Source organism: Fulvia fulva, chromosome 9, assembly GCF_020509005.1.
Source record: "Fulvia fulva chromosome 9, complete sequence".
NCBI lineage: Eukaryota > Fungi > Ascomycota > Dothideomycetes > Mycosphaerellales > Mycosphaerellaceae > Fulvia > Fulvia fulva.
Window position 1 is genome coordinate 3405627 of NC_063020.1, and position 14478 is coordinate 3420104.

Below are 14478 nucleotides of genomic sequence, written 5' to 3' on the forward strand. Positions count from 1 at the left end.
GTTATGGAGAGGGTTCGATCTGATGTAGCTGCCCATCCTTTGTGGTGACGTTGGCTGTTTGATCTGAAGTCGAGGGTGTTTGGTCGCGTTTAAAGTGGCGGTTGGCGTGAAGTGAATGCAAACATGCACCTCTACACCATCGTGCACAAGCGTACCCGCTAAATCCACGAGGCAAGAATGTAGCAGTGAAAGACCACCCACGAAAGGGCCATCTTCTTGTCAGTTTGAGCCTTCGCTAGGCAAATGTTGAAGAGATCATTACTTCCCTAAACCGCTCAATCCCATCATGCCTCCAATGAACGCCATCCCATGCATTCCCTACCATCTTCTTGTCAGTTTGAGCCTTCGCTAGGCAAATGTTGAAGAGATCATTACTTCCCTAAACCGCTCAATCCCATCATGCCTCCAATGAACGCCATCCCATGCATTCCCTACCTTCTTCCCTACGCGCTCTTCTCCCACGGCAACGAGAACGTACCAACCCAATCCTCAACCTCCCTCCTCAACTCAACAATCTCAACAATCTCCTCGCCCTCTTTCACGTAGTCCTTGAAAGCATTCACGCTGGCAGGGTTCTTGCGTCCGCTCTTCTCGGCTGCCTCCTTGGCCTTGCCATTGAGGGTCTTGGTGATGCCGACGGCTCTGTGCACGATGTCTGCCACGCGCTTCCAGTCGTCGGGGTTGAAGCCGCGAGTTGTCATGGCTGGTGTGCCCATGCGGATGCCTCCTGGCTTCATGGCGGATTTGTCGCCGGGGACGGTGTTCTTGTTTGCTGCGACGCCGACAAGTTCTAGGATCCGCTCGACGCGGGCACCGTCGATGTCTTTGTCTTTTAGGTCGACCAGGACCAGATGGTTGTCAGTGCCACCACTCACGATGTTGTAGCCCAGGCCGCCTTTGCCTTTCTCGCCGCCTAGCCTTGCTGCCAGTGCCTTGGCGTTCTCCAGAACTTGCTTCTGATACTCCTTGAACTCTGGCTGTTGCGCTTGGTGCAGCGCGACTGCCAATGCGGTGATGGTGTGGTTGTGTGGTCCTCCTTGATGTCCAGGGAACACCGAAGCATTGATCGGCTGCTCGAGGTCATACATGACCTGCTCGCCCTTCTTGTTGACACTTCGCACACCCTTCCTGAAGAAGATCATGGCTCCACGTGGGCCTCTCAAGCTCTTGTGTGTTGTTGTTGTGACCACATCTGAGTATTCGAATGGCGATGGGATGACCCCACCTGCTACCAAGCCTGAGATGTGGGCCATATCACTTAGTAGGTACGAGCCGACCTTGTCCGCAACCTTTCTGAATCTGTCGTAATCGATTAGACGACTGTATGCGCTAGTGCCTGCAATGATAATCTTCGGTCTGTAAAGGATTGCTAGCTCTTCAAGTTTCTCGTAGTCGATAAGGCCAGTTGACTCGTCGAGGCGGTAGGGTAGGGTTTCGAAGTATTTGGAGATGGCGGAGATCTTCTTGCCGGGGATCTGGTAGCCGTGGGAAAGGTGGCCGCCGTGCGGTAGATCGAGGCCCATGATGCGATCGTGTGTGTTTAGAAGTGCTGAGTACGCGTAGAGGTTTGCGGGCGAGCCAGAGAGTGCTGCAGAGTGCTGTCAGTGGCCAAGATATACCATTGTCCATGTATAAGGACATACGCTGTACGTTGACGCCCCATTCTGACTCTTTCAATCCAAAGGTCTCCAATGCCCGCTGCTGGCACAATCGTTCTGCCTCGTCGATGAACTCGTTACCGCCGTAGTATCGTGCTCCCGGGTATCCCTCGGAGTACTTGTCTGTTCACAGCATTAGAAGTGCCCAAAGCTCTTATCAAAGCATGTCCTACTTTGCATAATACTGCCTAACGCATCCAGCACCGCTTGACTTGTAAAGTTCTCAGAAGGGATCAGGTTGATAAAGTGCTTCTGCCGCCTCTTTTCCTTCCGTATTATGTCGAATATCGAAGGGTCTGCTTGCTCTAGGTTGGAGGACAGCAGCTTTTGCTGGCCCTCTGAAGACATTGCTCGCCATGACTGTGCTTGGAAGGATTGTGCGGTGGATGGGCGTCTGCACGCTCGGCACACAAAGGAGCTCGAGGCTCTGGCTGTCGTCCAGAAGGTCGACATGGTGGTGATTGTCCTCAGGTTCGCGGAGGGTAGAGTCAATGCTCGGAACACGGCGATATGAATCGTTGGCCACAGAATCGCCAGACCTCTCAAGCCAGTGAAACCACGTGCTGTTTGGGTCTAGCGCGGGGAGATGGGCAAATGGTTCGCAGCAGTTCAATGGCGCTGCGTCGTTCCTCCAATGTCGAATCCACGCTCACGCAGAGCAGGATTCAGATCGTGATGAGGTGAAGTGAAGCAAGAGTTACAAGCCGAAGCCGAATGTGAGCAACACCGACTCGGGCGATGTTCCCGAGTATATCAACTGCAATGGGGCGGCTATTGCGGACGGTGGAAGTGACACCCGTATGAGGCTCAACAATCCTTCCTACATGTGCTGCTCGTCTGCATGTGGGTACAGTCTGAGGAGGAGGAGGTCCTGTCTGTTATGGTTCATGTTCCTCCAACGACATCTGCTACATCTTCTTCTCTTTGATCCAACGTCCAGCTTGATACGTTTCATATCGGCCTCGCTTCATCCTGCTGCCACGTCTTTGTTCCTCCAGATGCTCCGAGCGTCAGCAGCACCCATGGCCTTCGCCGAGACGTTCACCGCGATCTGTTGCCAGCAGCAGCGGCGCCACCACCATTGCAACCCGTGCAACCGTATTGTCGCGCACAAACAGACACGTGAGGGTCGGTTGAAGGGCGGGTTAGCAGATGGCCAATGGTGCTGGATCGCGTCATCCTGGCAATGCTAGCGATCTCGGCTGGGGAGAGTTCTCCACTGCACAAGTCGTGGCCAGAAGCATTCGGCGGCCGAATGGGCACTTTCGTCGTATCACATTACACGGCGTCGAGGCTGAAAGGTGAAGTTACAGCTCGCCCTGGCGTGCACGGCGGAGGTGTTTGTGCTTGTGCGCTGCAGCCACCGCCGGGCAGGCCGTGGGTATTGTTCTTTTAGCAACGAAAATCCGGATGTGGCCACGACTTGATTCAAACCTCGCCAAACCATCAGCAACCTCTTTAGCTTCCACAGCCCCACGTTCAATCGGCAGTTTCAATGGCGGGACAAGTTTAATTTGTTCCCTCTCTCACCATCCATCCTCCTCACCACAACGCTCCTCCTCCTCCCTCCTCTTGAGCACTCATACACTTGCATACACTGTCCAGCATATCCCCAGGACCATCATTCACCATGGCACAGACAAATGGCGACGGCCCACACGCTGGCCCGTAAGTCAATCCCTCCAACAAACTTCTCAACCATCACGTCAGGTACCAGCTTGGAAACAGCTCGAAGAAATCTGCACCACCTGCTGGCTGTCCGTGCAGACTTTCAGTGGCCGAGCAGGTTCTTCTGAGAGCTCCAACTGGCTGCTGGGGGCACGATGGCACTTCAGATGTGCCTTACAATGCCACAGCCCCTCTACCACCTCACTACTTCCACATGTGACGTATGCTGATTCAACGCAGAAAGGGCCGCTTCCTCTTCACATCCGAGTCCGTCGGCCGGGGTCACCCAGACAAGATCGCTGACCAGGTCTCCGACGCCGTCCTCGATGCTTGCTTAGCAGAGGACAAGGCCTCCAAGGTTGCCTGCGAGACTGCCACCAAGACCGGTATGATCATGGTCTTCGGTGAGATCACCACCAAGACCAGACTAGACTACCAGAAGGTCATCCGTGAGGCAATCAAGGACATTGGCTACGACCACTCGGACAAGGGTTTCGACTACAAGACTTGCAACGTGCTCGTTGCCATTGAGGAGCAGAGCCCAGATATCGCTCAGGGTCTTCACTACGAGAAGCGTCTGGAAGAGCTGGGTGCCGGTGACCAGGGTATCATGTTCGGTTATGCCACCGACGAGACCCCAGAGATGTTGCCATTGACCCTTTTGCTCGCACACAAGCTCAACAAGGCAATGGACGACGCAGCAAAGGACGGCAGCCTCCCATGGCTCCGACCTGACACCAAGACCCAGGTCACCATCGAGTACGAGCACGACAACGGTGCCGTTGTACCAAAGCGTGTTGACACCGTCGTCGTCTCTGCCCAGCACAGCGCAGACATCACCACCGAGGTCCTCCGAAAGGAGATCAAGGAGAAGATCATCAAGAAGGTCATCCCAGCCGAGCTGCTCAACGACCAGACCGTCTACCACGTGAGTATTTCCAAAATTTCGGGGCCGCGGACCCGCCTTTCATATGATCACCGAAAGGCTCCGAAGCGGGCATTGCCACGGCAAACGCTAACACATGCTACAGATCCAACCATCCGGTCTTTTCATCATCGGTGGCCCACAGGGTGACGCCGGTCTGACCGGCCGTAAGATCATCGTCGACACTTACGGTGGCTGGGGAGCTCACGGTGGTGGTGCTTTCTCCGGAAAGGACTACAGCAAGGTCGACCGATCGGCTGCATACCTCGCTCGATGGGTCGCCAAGTCTCTCGTCCACTCCGGTCTCGCACGCCGCGCCCTCGTCCAGCTCTCGTACGCCATTGGTGTTGCCGAGCCACTTTCCCTCTTCGTCGAGTCGTACGGTACCTCCAGCAAGTCCTCTGATGAGCTCGTAGAGATCATCCGCAAGAACTTCGACCTCCGACCAGGTGTCATCGTCAAGGAGCTCGACCTCGCCACCCCAATCTACCGCCAGACCGCCATGAACGGCCACTTCACCAACCAGAACTTCGCTTGGGAGAAGCCACGCAAGCTCAACTTTTAGATCAGAAGTGTGGGCTGCTTCAACCCTAACTGCTCCGCCTGGTCATCGGCGGAGTAAGCATAGCCGAGTCGAGGTTCCACCCTCGGCTCGCAGCACGGCGTTATATACGGAATGGGAGGGTGTACTAGAATCGACAAAAGTTTTACGGAGAGCGCAAATGATACCCAGATAAAGCCCTGCTCGCGGCATGATTATTGAAGCGTTATTCAACATAGACCTCGAGCAGGTCGAGTGCCTATTACAACCATGGCATTGGCAAACAATTGGTGGAATCTGACAGTTAGCGTGGCGTTCAGGAGATGTGCTCAACCATCCATCTCAGGAGCGCAGCGGCGAACAATCGCGCTCGATAGAAATGAATGGATCTGATATTTGAAAGACAATACCGCTAAGCATCAGTGCAGCTTTCTTTTGTCATAATACATACTCGTTCGCTCGTGACGGACTATATCTACAGGCCGAAAATGCAAATGCAAATGCATCACAATGCAACGCTCGCCGCTAATCCATTAACAGGAAACAAGTATCGTTACAACCGCACAAGCCCGAACCAAAACCAGCCCAAGTCTTAGCCCACTTCATGACCCAATTCACTCCCCCGACTCCCTAACCCATCCCAAGAAACTCCGATCCAACCCTCACCTCATCTCACCTCACACTCCCTCACCTCAACCTCTCCACAATCCCACCCCTCAATTCCCCCACAATCTCCCCCGTAACCTCCGCCATGCGCTCCGGCATACTCGCAAACGGCGCATGATCACTCGGCAGTTCCTGCACCATCGCGGACGAATTCCCTTCCTGAAGCCGCCGGATGAAGTAGTCCTGTTCCTCGGGGAACATCGCTTGGTCGTGTAGGCAGCGGATGTAGTAGCACGGGTGGTCTTTCCAGGTTTCGTGTTTGGTCGGGGTTATGAAGGAGGCTGAGGCCTGCGGGACGAGGCGGTCTACGAATTGCTGGCGTAGGGTGGCGTTGGGGACGCAGTTGAAGAGGGTTGGGCCGGGGTTGGTGACGTGGGAGAGGGGGCCCTGGAGAATTTTGTCAGTATCTAGACCTGCACTGCAACTATCATGCAGTGGGTGGATTGGGATAACGTACCTCGACCCGTACCCAGCTGGCTCTACCAGCCATCTTCGACGTCACGAGGCTTTGCCCTGCTTCCGCCACGAAAGCAGAAACGAACACAATTCCCAGAACCTTCCCAATCCTCTGTCCGTCTCCATCCACGCCCTTCTCCGGCAAATCCAGATCCGCCAACGCCTCGCAACCCGGGATACCGCCGTAACTATGACACACCAACAGCACGTCCCTCCCAGCTATCAACTCCGTCCGGACCGTCTCGTTGAGAAGTTCAATATCTGATTCGAAAGAATTCGGAGGCGGCGATGGGCCTGATGAGGATTGTTGCGGGCAAAGGGTGCGGAAGGAGTCCTTTTGGAGGGCGTGCGTGTAGAGGTTGTAGTGCCAGGGTGTGTTGAAGGCGCCGTGGGAGAGGATTATGGTTGTTGAGGGGGTGCATGGTGGGGGTGGTGATTTCGTGTTTTTGCTGTGGAGGCGGAGGCGTGGGAAGCAGGATGTTGGGAGGAGGGATTTGAGGAGTTTGAGGGAGGGCATTTTTGGGTGTGGTGGATGTGGTTTGGGTGGTGTCTTCGATGTTGGTTTTGGAGTTGTCTTTGGTTTTGATGAGTGGCGGTGGTTCGTTGGTTTGAAGGCTTTTTGATGGTTTGGCAGGCTTCGGTGAAGTGAGGCAGGATGATGCTTGATGATTTGGTCGTAAGTCTTGCCTTGTTGTTTCGCGCGTTGGTATTGGATAGCGATCCTGCTGTGGCTCTCGTATGTTCCTTCGTTCCAGCGAGGTTCCGCTCAGCTGTGGCTTGCAAGTCGTGAAGTATCTCGCTCCTCGCACCAAGTCTCGTGAAAGAAGAGTGAAGCAGGGCTCGAAACTCAATTCTGCTTGCTGCACATGCTTCCGTGTGCGATGTTGACTTGAGCTCGTGCTGTTTCTTTCAACGCTTCCTTCGCAATCTTCATATGATCCCCAGCAGGATGGCGCCAGATCACAAGGTGCTGTGCCTGGAGCGTTAGCCAATTCCTATAATAGGTGCTGCTTTAGACTTTGGTGGCGTACCTATTTCGCGTGGCTTCACGCTATAGCAGCACGCAGTAGGGGTAGTCAATGCAGAGTTGCACCCACGTTCTTTGGTGTTGGTCGGCTGTGGCAATGTGCTGATGCTTTGATGTTATGCAGTGCTGAAGAGTGTGAGAGGCGGCACTTGCACAATCACAAAGACTTAGGCCGGGCAGGAGTCAACTAAACCAAAGACAGTAGTGATGAGAGAGCAAGAGTGAGGCGAGGAAGTGATGCTCGCCGTAATAGCATGATGATCAGCCTGCCCGACCTACATGTATATATCATAGTTTTCGCCCGCCGCCATTGAACCCTAACCCTTTACGAGCGTTGCACAGATCTGATCACGTACATATATGAAACTCTCCCAGATTGGAGAGCCGCGGAGTTGGGATGGAAACAAACGCATCACATGAGAGTGGCCTTGGTGCGGCCTGCGTCAACGTGTCGTTCCTGTACGACGCGATGGCGTCGTCCACTTTGAGAGCCTCCAGGCGGTAACGGCCAGTACATGTATCCTGAGTCCAGCAGCACTGGAGACCATTCCAAGGACTTGTGGACGGCGCGACGTTCCAGCGAGCGGAAAACAGGAAGGCAAGAGTCTGGGCTTTCCATCGGTATGGTACGCATCATTGCACCCGGTTTCAGCTGGCGCTGCTGCAGCACGGCATAGCTCGAAGCATCATGCCGATGACGACTGCATGGCTCCGATAGCAAACACATCAAGACTCGGATCTCGCGTGTGAACGAGGCGCGGAAGAGGTGGAGTGGTGCAGACCGAGAGATCTACCGCGATGCTCTGTACAACCGGACAACCTGGCGGGGGATGCTCGAGCAGGCGTGGACAATGGCTGCTGCACTTCTAGAGCGCGTGCACGAGGCGGCTGGTCGTCCTGAGGTCGGCGTCCAGGTCGGCGGATAAGCATGATGACAAGTCTCTGCTATGTGCTGGAGGTGGAAGAGCCGTTCTGCAGAGGAGAGATCTTGTCGCAGAAGAAACGCTCCCAACCGGGTCCATCAAATCTTGCCGAACATCAACTAATCGCAGCCCGGGATTTGCCGCGGACGGCTCTCTCCCATGAGGAAGGTCACTCGGCGCAGAGACTTGCTCTTCCTACAGCCATCATTCACATGCTTTTATCATCATGAGCCACAAGATGCAGCGCACTTCAGTCCATACCTGCGCACATGCCGCGCACACGAGCGCAGAAGGCCTCTGTGTCACGACGGCCCACCATGCCGACAACTTCCGCATCTGGATCGGGACCCAGCCGCATGAGATCGCTGGGCGGTTGTTCGACGTGTCGCAAACGCCACGTGAAGTGCGATGAGGGACGGCCTACATGTGCTATATGCAAGCACTTGGGCCTTGCATGTGGTGGCTACAAGGCAAAGATCCTGTTCGATCTGGACGATGAAGTGGACCCAGAGGCCATGTCTCGGCGACCTTTATACACTGACGCGGAACAGCTCTCACTGAGCAGGCAATTGGCGCAGAGCGCACCGCAGAGAACTCTCAACCGCCTTCTGTTGGATCTGGATGACAAGTCTTCCGAAGATGTCGTTGTTGATATCCTCCCTCTCGACTTGCAGTATGGACCCTTCGGCGTGTTCGGATCAAGCACTGTAGCCGGACAGGAGATCTCAGTCCACACAATATCGACCGACGCAGACTCTAGCCCTCTTGAGCCAGTGGAAGATTTCTGTACTGCAGCAATACGTGACGAGCATTCGCCTCTTATGTCGAATGAGGCGCTCGATGCTCTCTTCCCGCATTTATTCTCCGGCCTTCAGACGGGACACGATGCAGGCATGCTCAACATTGACAGCCCAGTCTTCGATGCGAGTTTCTTTGAGATGTCCACAGATGTCACGACCGGTTGTGACAGCCAGCTTGTGCAGTTCGAGGCGCCTCCGGATTGGCTCTCGCCCAGGTTGACAGCTGCGCCTGCACCGCCACTGTCCCTTCCACAGGACGCTCTGTTCCTACTATCCAACTACAAAGACACTGTCATAACCAACTATTTGTCACCACTGATACGGGCGAAAACGTTATGGCATGTGCTCCACGTTCCAACGTCTCTAGCGACCCTTGGCTCCATCACGATGGGAGATGACCCAAGGCATGCAAGTTTGGCAATATTCTATGCAATGCTCTCCATCTCAGCCTTCTGTCTGCGTGGAGAGTCATTGGGAAACGCGGGAAGCTTCTGGAGCAGCAAGGGTATGGACTTCAAGGCTAAGGCCCAGCGCCATCTCGCACAGATGCTGCGCGATCTGTGTGAGGGACCGAAGCGGTCCAAATATAAGCAAGTGCTAATGGCATTCCTGACCATGGCCACTGCTACTGTAAGTGAACATCTGCTGTTCTGATACCACACGTGCTGATCGCACAAGCTCTTTGCCGGAGATGCAGAGCACGCTCCACTGTACCTGTACGACACCGATCGTTTCATTCGATTGAAGGGACCTTCCAAGCCCAAGTCTCGCAAGGTCCGACTACTCCATCATCAGTATGGCTTCCTTCGACTTTTGTACGAGAGCACTCAGCTCGCAGATTCGTCTTCGCGCACGAGCACAGGCACGTGGCGTTGCACGATGGCCTTTGCAGATGAGATGTCAGCCCGAAGAGATCGGTCGTTCCGTCTTGCTCGCTGGAACAAGGAGCTTGGCCAGAAGATGCTCGAGATCAAGGATCGCGAACGCGGCGAGAACGATCTATTACTGCAGGACCCCGGTCGTTGGGATGCAACAATGTATCCGGAGATGTTCGGTGTACCAGAGTCTCTCTTGGCTCTACTCTCGCAGACCATACGCCTGGCCAATGAAAGAGACGTCGCGAAGAAAAATCCTGGAGACGACTCACTCAGTTGGCAAGAATTCTCTAGTCGCGCACAATCACTGGAGAAATGCATCTCGAGCTGGCAGGTTGAGCATACACTCCCGGTGGAATGTAAGGACGAGGCCTATCAAGCGGTGACTTACAGTACATGCTGACCAGCCTCCACAACGGTCTACGAGTGTACTTTTATCGTCGGCTATACGATGTTGATCCTATCATCCTCCAACAACAAGTGCAGAAGATCCGACAGTCATTGGAATATTGCAAGACCCATTACCCTGCGCGATTTCGTTACACAGCTGGTTTCCTGTGGCCAGCATTCATCGGCGCATGTGAGGCGCTTCATCCCGAGGACCAAGCCTTCTTCAGGGAGTGGTTTGACCAATTCCGAGACTGCGGCTTCCATACCGCGCAAGCTGCACTTTCAATTGCAGAGCACACGTGGAAGCATAGGGCGGAGCAACACGATACAAGCTACAGTTGGTGTGACTATCTACAAAGTCACCATATGCATCTCATGTTCCTCTAATCTACAGCTTCGCAAGAGTCTTCTCCGAGTCAAAGATCGACAAGTGGTCCTTGCTTATATCACTGATGCTTCTGCATCCGGTCAACATCATGGTCCTCTTGAACTCATCAAGCAAAATCTTGATCGCGAGATCAGCTCCAGCCTCTCCTTTGTAGGCGAGCCCCCAGACCGCTATCCTGCCGACGAAACAGAAGTCAGCACCGAGAGCCAGGGCCTTGAAGATGTCTGAACCACGCCTAATGCCGCCATCAAGCGCAACCTTTATCCGGCCTTTGGCAACCGGTGCACATTCCCGGAGAGCATCTAACGTCGCTGGAACACCGTCAAGCTGCCGGCCACCTATGATAAGATACTATCGTCAGTCATGGCCAGAAGAAGGTACATCAGTGGTCGGGACTCACCATGATTGGATATCAGCACTCCGTCTATCCCGTGGTCAATCGCAAGCTGGATGTCTTTAGGAGAGTAGACTGGACAACGGTTAGTGAGATGAGAGAGTCGCCGCTACGCACTTCCTTTAAGCCAGATCTCAAGCTTTGTATGCTGCCGTAACCACGGTATGAGCTCATCCCACTCGGCGCTTGGATCTACAAGAGTTAGCTCGACCGGTACAGACAGTAATGATATCCTCGAGATCTTACCATAATCTAGGTCATCAGTGCTGACCGTCTCGTCGCTGACGAAAGCCAGGTTTGGGAACGACAGATGTTGCGGGAACGCAAACTCATTGCGGCACTCGTTCACTCGATTCCCAAGGATCGGAAGATCAACACTCACGAAAAGTGCCTTGTATCCGGCGTCTGCAGATCTACGTCAGCCACGAGGAGTCTGCGCTCAGATATTGCGATGGCCTCACGTTCTGCTCGCCTGATCATCTGGAGCGTCACATCCTTGTCCTTGAGCAACGTCACTTGCATCGCATAAGCATTCCCCCTCCCAGCCGCAATAACATCCTCCAGCCTCGTATTGGACCAGGATGACAGTATCATCGGAATCCCATTCTTCGCCGCTGCCCGGGATGTGGCCAACTCCGCGTCCTTGTGTGATAGTCCGTGCGCTGCGGAAGGTGACCAGCCAAGAGGAAATGCAGCCTTGCAGCCCAGAATCGATGTCGAGGTGTCCACATCTGCTACGTTCCGGAGGACTCTGGGCCGGAGCTTGTACCGTCGAAAGGCCTCTTGGTTATCGTGCAGGGTCTCCATGTCGCCGGCTCCGGAGTTTATGTATTCCTCGATGGGCTTGGGGACGCGTTTTGCGGCTTCGGCTGCGAGGTCTGAGATTGTGAAGACGCGGTCGTCGAAGCGGGATCGTTTTGTGGCCATGGTGTGCCGTGCGCTGAAGGATCTCGAGGCAAGAGCAACTCTAAAGTGCTGCGGTAATGTACGACGGAATGCCTCACAAATTGCTGATTGCGAGAGTATATCCACGGCTTCTTGAAGCGGACTTCAGCTCTGCCTGGTCGTTCACGTGCATCGTGGTCTGGGAGGAGCACGACAATGCATGACTGCGACTTAGCCTCATCAGGCAATATGCTGAATTCGCTAAGGCATGTGTTCCCAGTCACGTGCCATCCCGTGTTGGCCTATCATGGCCATTGAGCTCTAGCTGCATAAGCTTTCTCTCTGTAACCTGCTATACCAAGAAGCGTCCGTCTACATATGTGCCATGCTCAGCTCTTCTCGTCAGGCATTGACAAATAGATCCAAGCTGACTTGAAGAGTAAACGAGCACAAGACACCGTCTACCCTCGTCCATGACTGTCTGGCACTCTCACCGAGCCCACTGTTTCGACCCATCCACTACACAGCCCACAGTCTCCTAAAGTACCATGACCTCCAACATCATAACAATCGACACCGCCCTCTCGGCAACCTCCTACCACGCCGCTGCCGCCGCTGCCTCAAGCGCCTCAGAACTCGTCCACATCTCCGGCCAGCCCGGCACAAACATCAACGGCGAGGTTCCAGACGACTACATATCCCAAATCGAGCTAGCCTTGCTGAACTTGCGCAAGGTCATCCTGATTTCGGGCTGCAAGGTCGAAGTTATCTTGTCGTTGAGGTTCTATATCGTTGGCTTCTGGTCCCGCTAGGAGGTTGCATACGAGGCATGTTCAGAAGTTTTTAGGAGGACATCGCCCGGCTTGTACGTTGGTTCCTGTGGCGATTTTGGCGGGGGAGAAGTGGCTGTTTGAGATTGAGGCTGTTGTGGCGAAGAGGGCTGCGGTGTTGAAGCCGGTCAATGCTTTGTCAGTGGTCAGGCCGGAGGAGGCGTATGATGTGGTGATTGTGGGCGCGGGCTTAGCAGGGCTGACAGCCGCTACGAAAGTCATCAAAGCCGGGCTCTCCTGCATCGTCCTCGAGGCGAGGAACCGCGTCGGTGGTTGAACCTGGAGCACAGCAGTCTCAGGCGGCGATGCCATTACGGATCTCGGCGCGGCTTGGATCAATGATACTAATCAAAGCCATATGATTTCCCTCGCTCGCAAATTCGGTCTCGAGCTAATCGAACAAAATACCAACGGCAAATGTGTTTCAATCGACGAGACTGGCCAGCGGAAGGAGTTTCCGTACGGAGAGCTGCCACCTTTTGCCTAAGCTGCCAGGGCGGATGTGGCTTTCATTCGCGATAATGCTGAAGCGGATTGTCAGCGTGTTGATTGTGCTTATCCTGAGGATGCGGAGCTTGATTCCATGACGTTTAAGGCCTATCTGGAGCGGAATAAGGCTACGCCGGAGGCGATGGAGACGGCGTCGGTTTGGACGAGAGCTATGCTGCGGCATGAGCCGGAGGATGTATCGGCGCTGTTCTTTTTGAATTATTGCAAGTCTGGTGGTGGGTTGTGCAGATGCGGTCTGATAGGAAGGGTGGTGAGTATGCCCCTCGTTGGGCGTATAATTCTCGATGCTGACTGCGTTCCATTCGTAGGTGGCCAACACGTACGCGTGCGCTCAGGCACGCAGTCCTTCGCACACGGACTGGCCAATTCTTTGCCCGCTGGCACAATTCGACTATCCCACGCCATGATCTCCATCGAGCAGCGCAGCAAACAGGAAGTCCTCGTCAGCACCGCCACCAAGACCTTCAAAGCAAGAAAAGTCATCACAAGCGTCCCTCCACCCGTCCTCAGGAACATCACCTTCCAACCACCACTCCCACTAGCAAAGCAGCTTCTCCTCGACTCCTACAACTACGGTTTCTACCAGAAAGTCATGGTCGTCTTCAAATCGCCCTTCTGGGTCGAGAAAGGATTCTGTGGTTTGACGCAATCGTTTAGAGGTCCTGCTGCGGTTGTGAGGGATACTAGTAGTCCGGTAGATAAGAAGTGGATTCTGACGTGCTTCATGGCTGGAAAGTATGCGCTCGAGTGGTCGAAGAAGGAGAAGGAGGAGAGAGAGGCTGCTTTGCTGGATCGGATTGTTGCGTTTTACGATTCCCCACACGCTAGGACGGAGCTGGTTGAGTTTGTTACGCTGCCTTGGAGCGATGAGGAGTTCTCGGGGTTTGGATGTCCTAGTCCGTCGTTGCCGCCGGGCGTGTTGTCGACGGTTGGTCATGCGATTCGAGAGCCGTTCCAGGACGTCCATTTTGTTGGGACGGAGACTGCCGGTATGTGCTCTGCTCTTTGTTCGATGCTCGGGGACACTGCTGACTTCTTTGTAGAAGAGTGGAAAGGCTATATGGAAGGTGCTGTTCGTAGCGGTGAGCGTGGCGCGGGAGAAGTCATCACTGGCTTGAGCAAGATCGTCTCCAGGCTTTAGATGGTTGACGTTGGCCATTGCGTGTGTCAATGCAGATGCGGCTGCGGACCCTTGCCGACATCGTCCTAGAAGTGATATTTATTCTCAGATAGGCACTCGATGTTGCTTCAAATCAGGCCTCCATGGCCAGGAACTCTCATCGTCGACATATGCCAGCACCGCCACTTGACCTCACCACTATCCTGCCTCTGTCGCCGCCATCTGAAAAGATTATATCCGCGCAGGACCACTGATTGGTGAGAAGCATTGAGATCATGTATGTCGACTTGCATATGAACGTTCGCGGTGCCATTCTGGAAGTCAATATCGGATGAAGTGCTCAAAACTTCGATGCGATAGGCAGGGCTGGCTTCGGCCCATTGCCTATATGTCTTCATGCTCTCGTCGAGAGTAAGCTCACT

The 14478-nt window shown here is 54.3% G+C and overlaps 7 protein-coding genes across 7 annotated transcripts; 4 read left to right on the plus strand and 3 right to left on the minus strand.

The window, feature by feature from the left end:
- Positions 1–443: 443 nt before the first annotated feature.
- CLAFUR5_09618 (Putative serine hydroxymethyltransferase, mitochondrial) lies at positions 444–2111 on the minus strand (the record flags this gene model as incomplete). The annotated part of the gene is made up of 3 exons (XM_047908766.1): positions 444–1588; positions 1644–1781; positions 1832–2111. The coding sequence occupies 3 exons, from the start codon at positions 2109–2111 to the stop codon at positions 444–446; spliced, it is 1563 nt and encodes a 520-aa protein (XP_047766205.1).
- A 1177-nt stretch (positions 2112–3288) lies between these two features.
- CLAFUR5_09619 (S-adenosylmethionine synthase) lies at positions 3289–4816 on the plus strand (the record flags this gene model as incomplete). The annotated part of the gene is made up of 3 exons (XM_047908767.1): positions 3289–3326; positions 3567–4254; positions 4358–4816. The coding sequence occupies 3 exons, from the start codon at positions 3289–3291 to the stop codon at positions 4814–4816; spliced, it is 1185 nt and encodes a 394-aa protein (XP_047766069.1).
- Positions 4817–5479: 663 nt separating this feature from the next.
- On the minus strand, positions 5480–6431 carry CLAFUR5_09620 (putative hydrolase R7; the record flags this gene model as incomplete). The annotated part of the gene is made up of 2 exons (XM_047908768.1): positions 5480–5845; positions 5916–6431. 2 exons carry the CDS (start codon positions 6429–6431, stop codon positions 5480–5482), a joined length of 882 nt encoding a protein of 293 aa, XP_047766715.1.
- A 1702-nt stretch (positions 6432–8133) lies between these two features.
- Positions 8134–9942, plus strand: CLAFUR5_09621 (uncharacterized protein; the record flags this gene model as incomplete). The annotated part of the gene is made up of 2 exons (XM_047908769.1): positions 8134–9294; positions 9343–9942. The coding sequence occupies 2 exons, from the start codon at positions 8134–8136 to the stop codon at positions 9940–9942; spliced, it is 1761 nt and encodes a 586-aa protein (XP_047766232.1).
- Positions 9943–10317: 375 nt separating this feature from the next.
- CLAFUR5_09622 (Oxidase FUB9) lies at positions 10318–11638 on the minus strand (the record flags this gene model as incomplete). Its single annotated transcript, XM_047908770.1, has 4 exons — positions 10318–10655; positions 10718–10786; positions 10829–11116; positions 11173–11638. The coding sequence occupies 4 exons, from the start codon at positions 11636–11638 to the stop codon at positions 10318–10320; spliced, it is 1161 nt and encodes a 386-aa protein (XP_047766720.1).
- A 506-nt stretch (positions 11639–12144) lies between these two features.
- Positions 12145–12408, plus strand: CLAFUR5_09623 (uncharacterized protein; the record flags this gene model as incomplete). The annotated part of the gene is made up of 1 exon (XM_047908771.1): positions 12145–12408. The coding sequence occupies one exon, from the start codon at positions 12145–12147 to the stop codon at positions 12406–12408; it is 264 nt and encodes an 87-aa protein (XP_047766771.1).
- Positions 12409–13164: 756 nt separating this feature from the next.
- Positions 13165–14077, plus strand: CLAFUR5_09624 (Amine oxidase [flavin-containing] B; the record flags this gene model as incomplete). Its single annotated transcript, XM_047908772.1, has 3 exons — positions 13165–13186; positions 13245–13925; positions 13980–14077. 3 exons carry the CDS (start codon positions 13165–13167, stop codon positions 14075–14077), a joined length of 801 nt encoding a protein of 266 aa, XP_047766772.1.
- Positions 14078–14478: the final 401 nt, after the last annotated feature.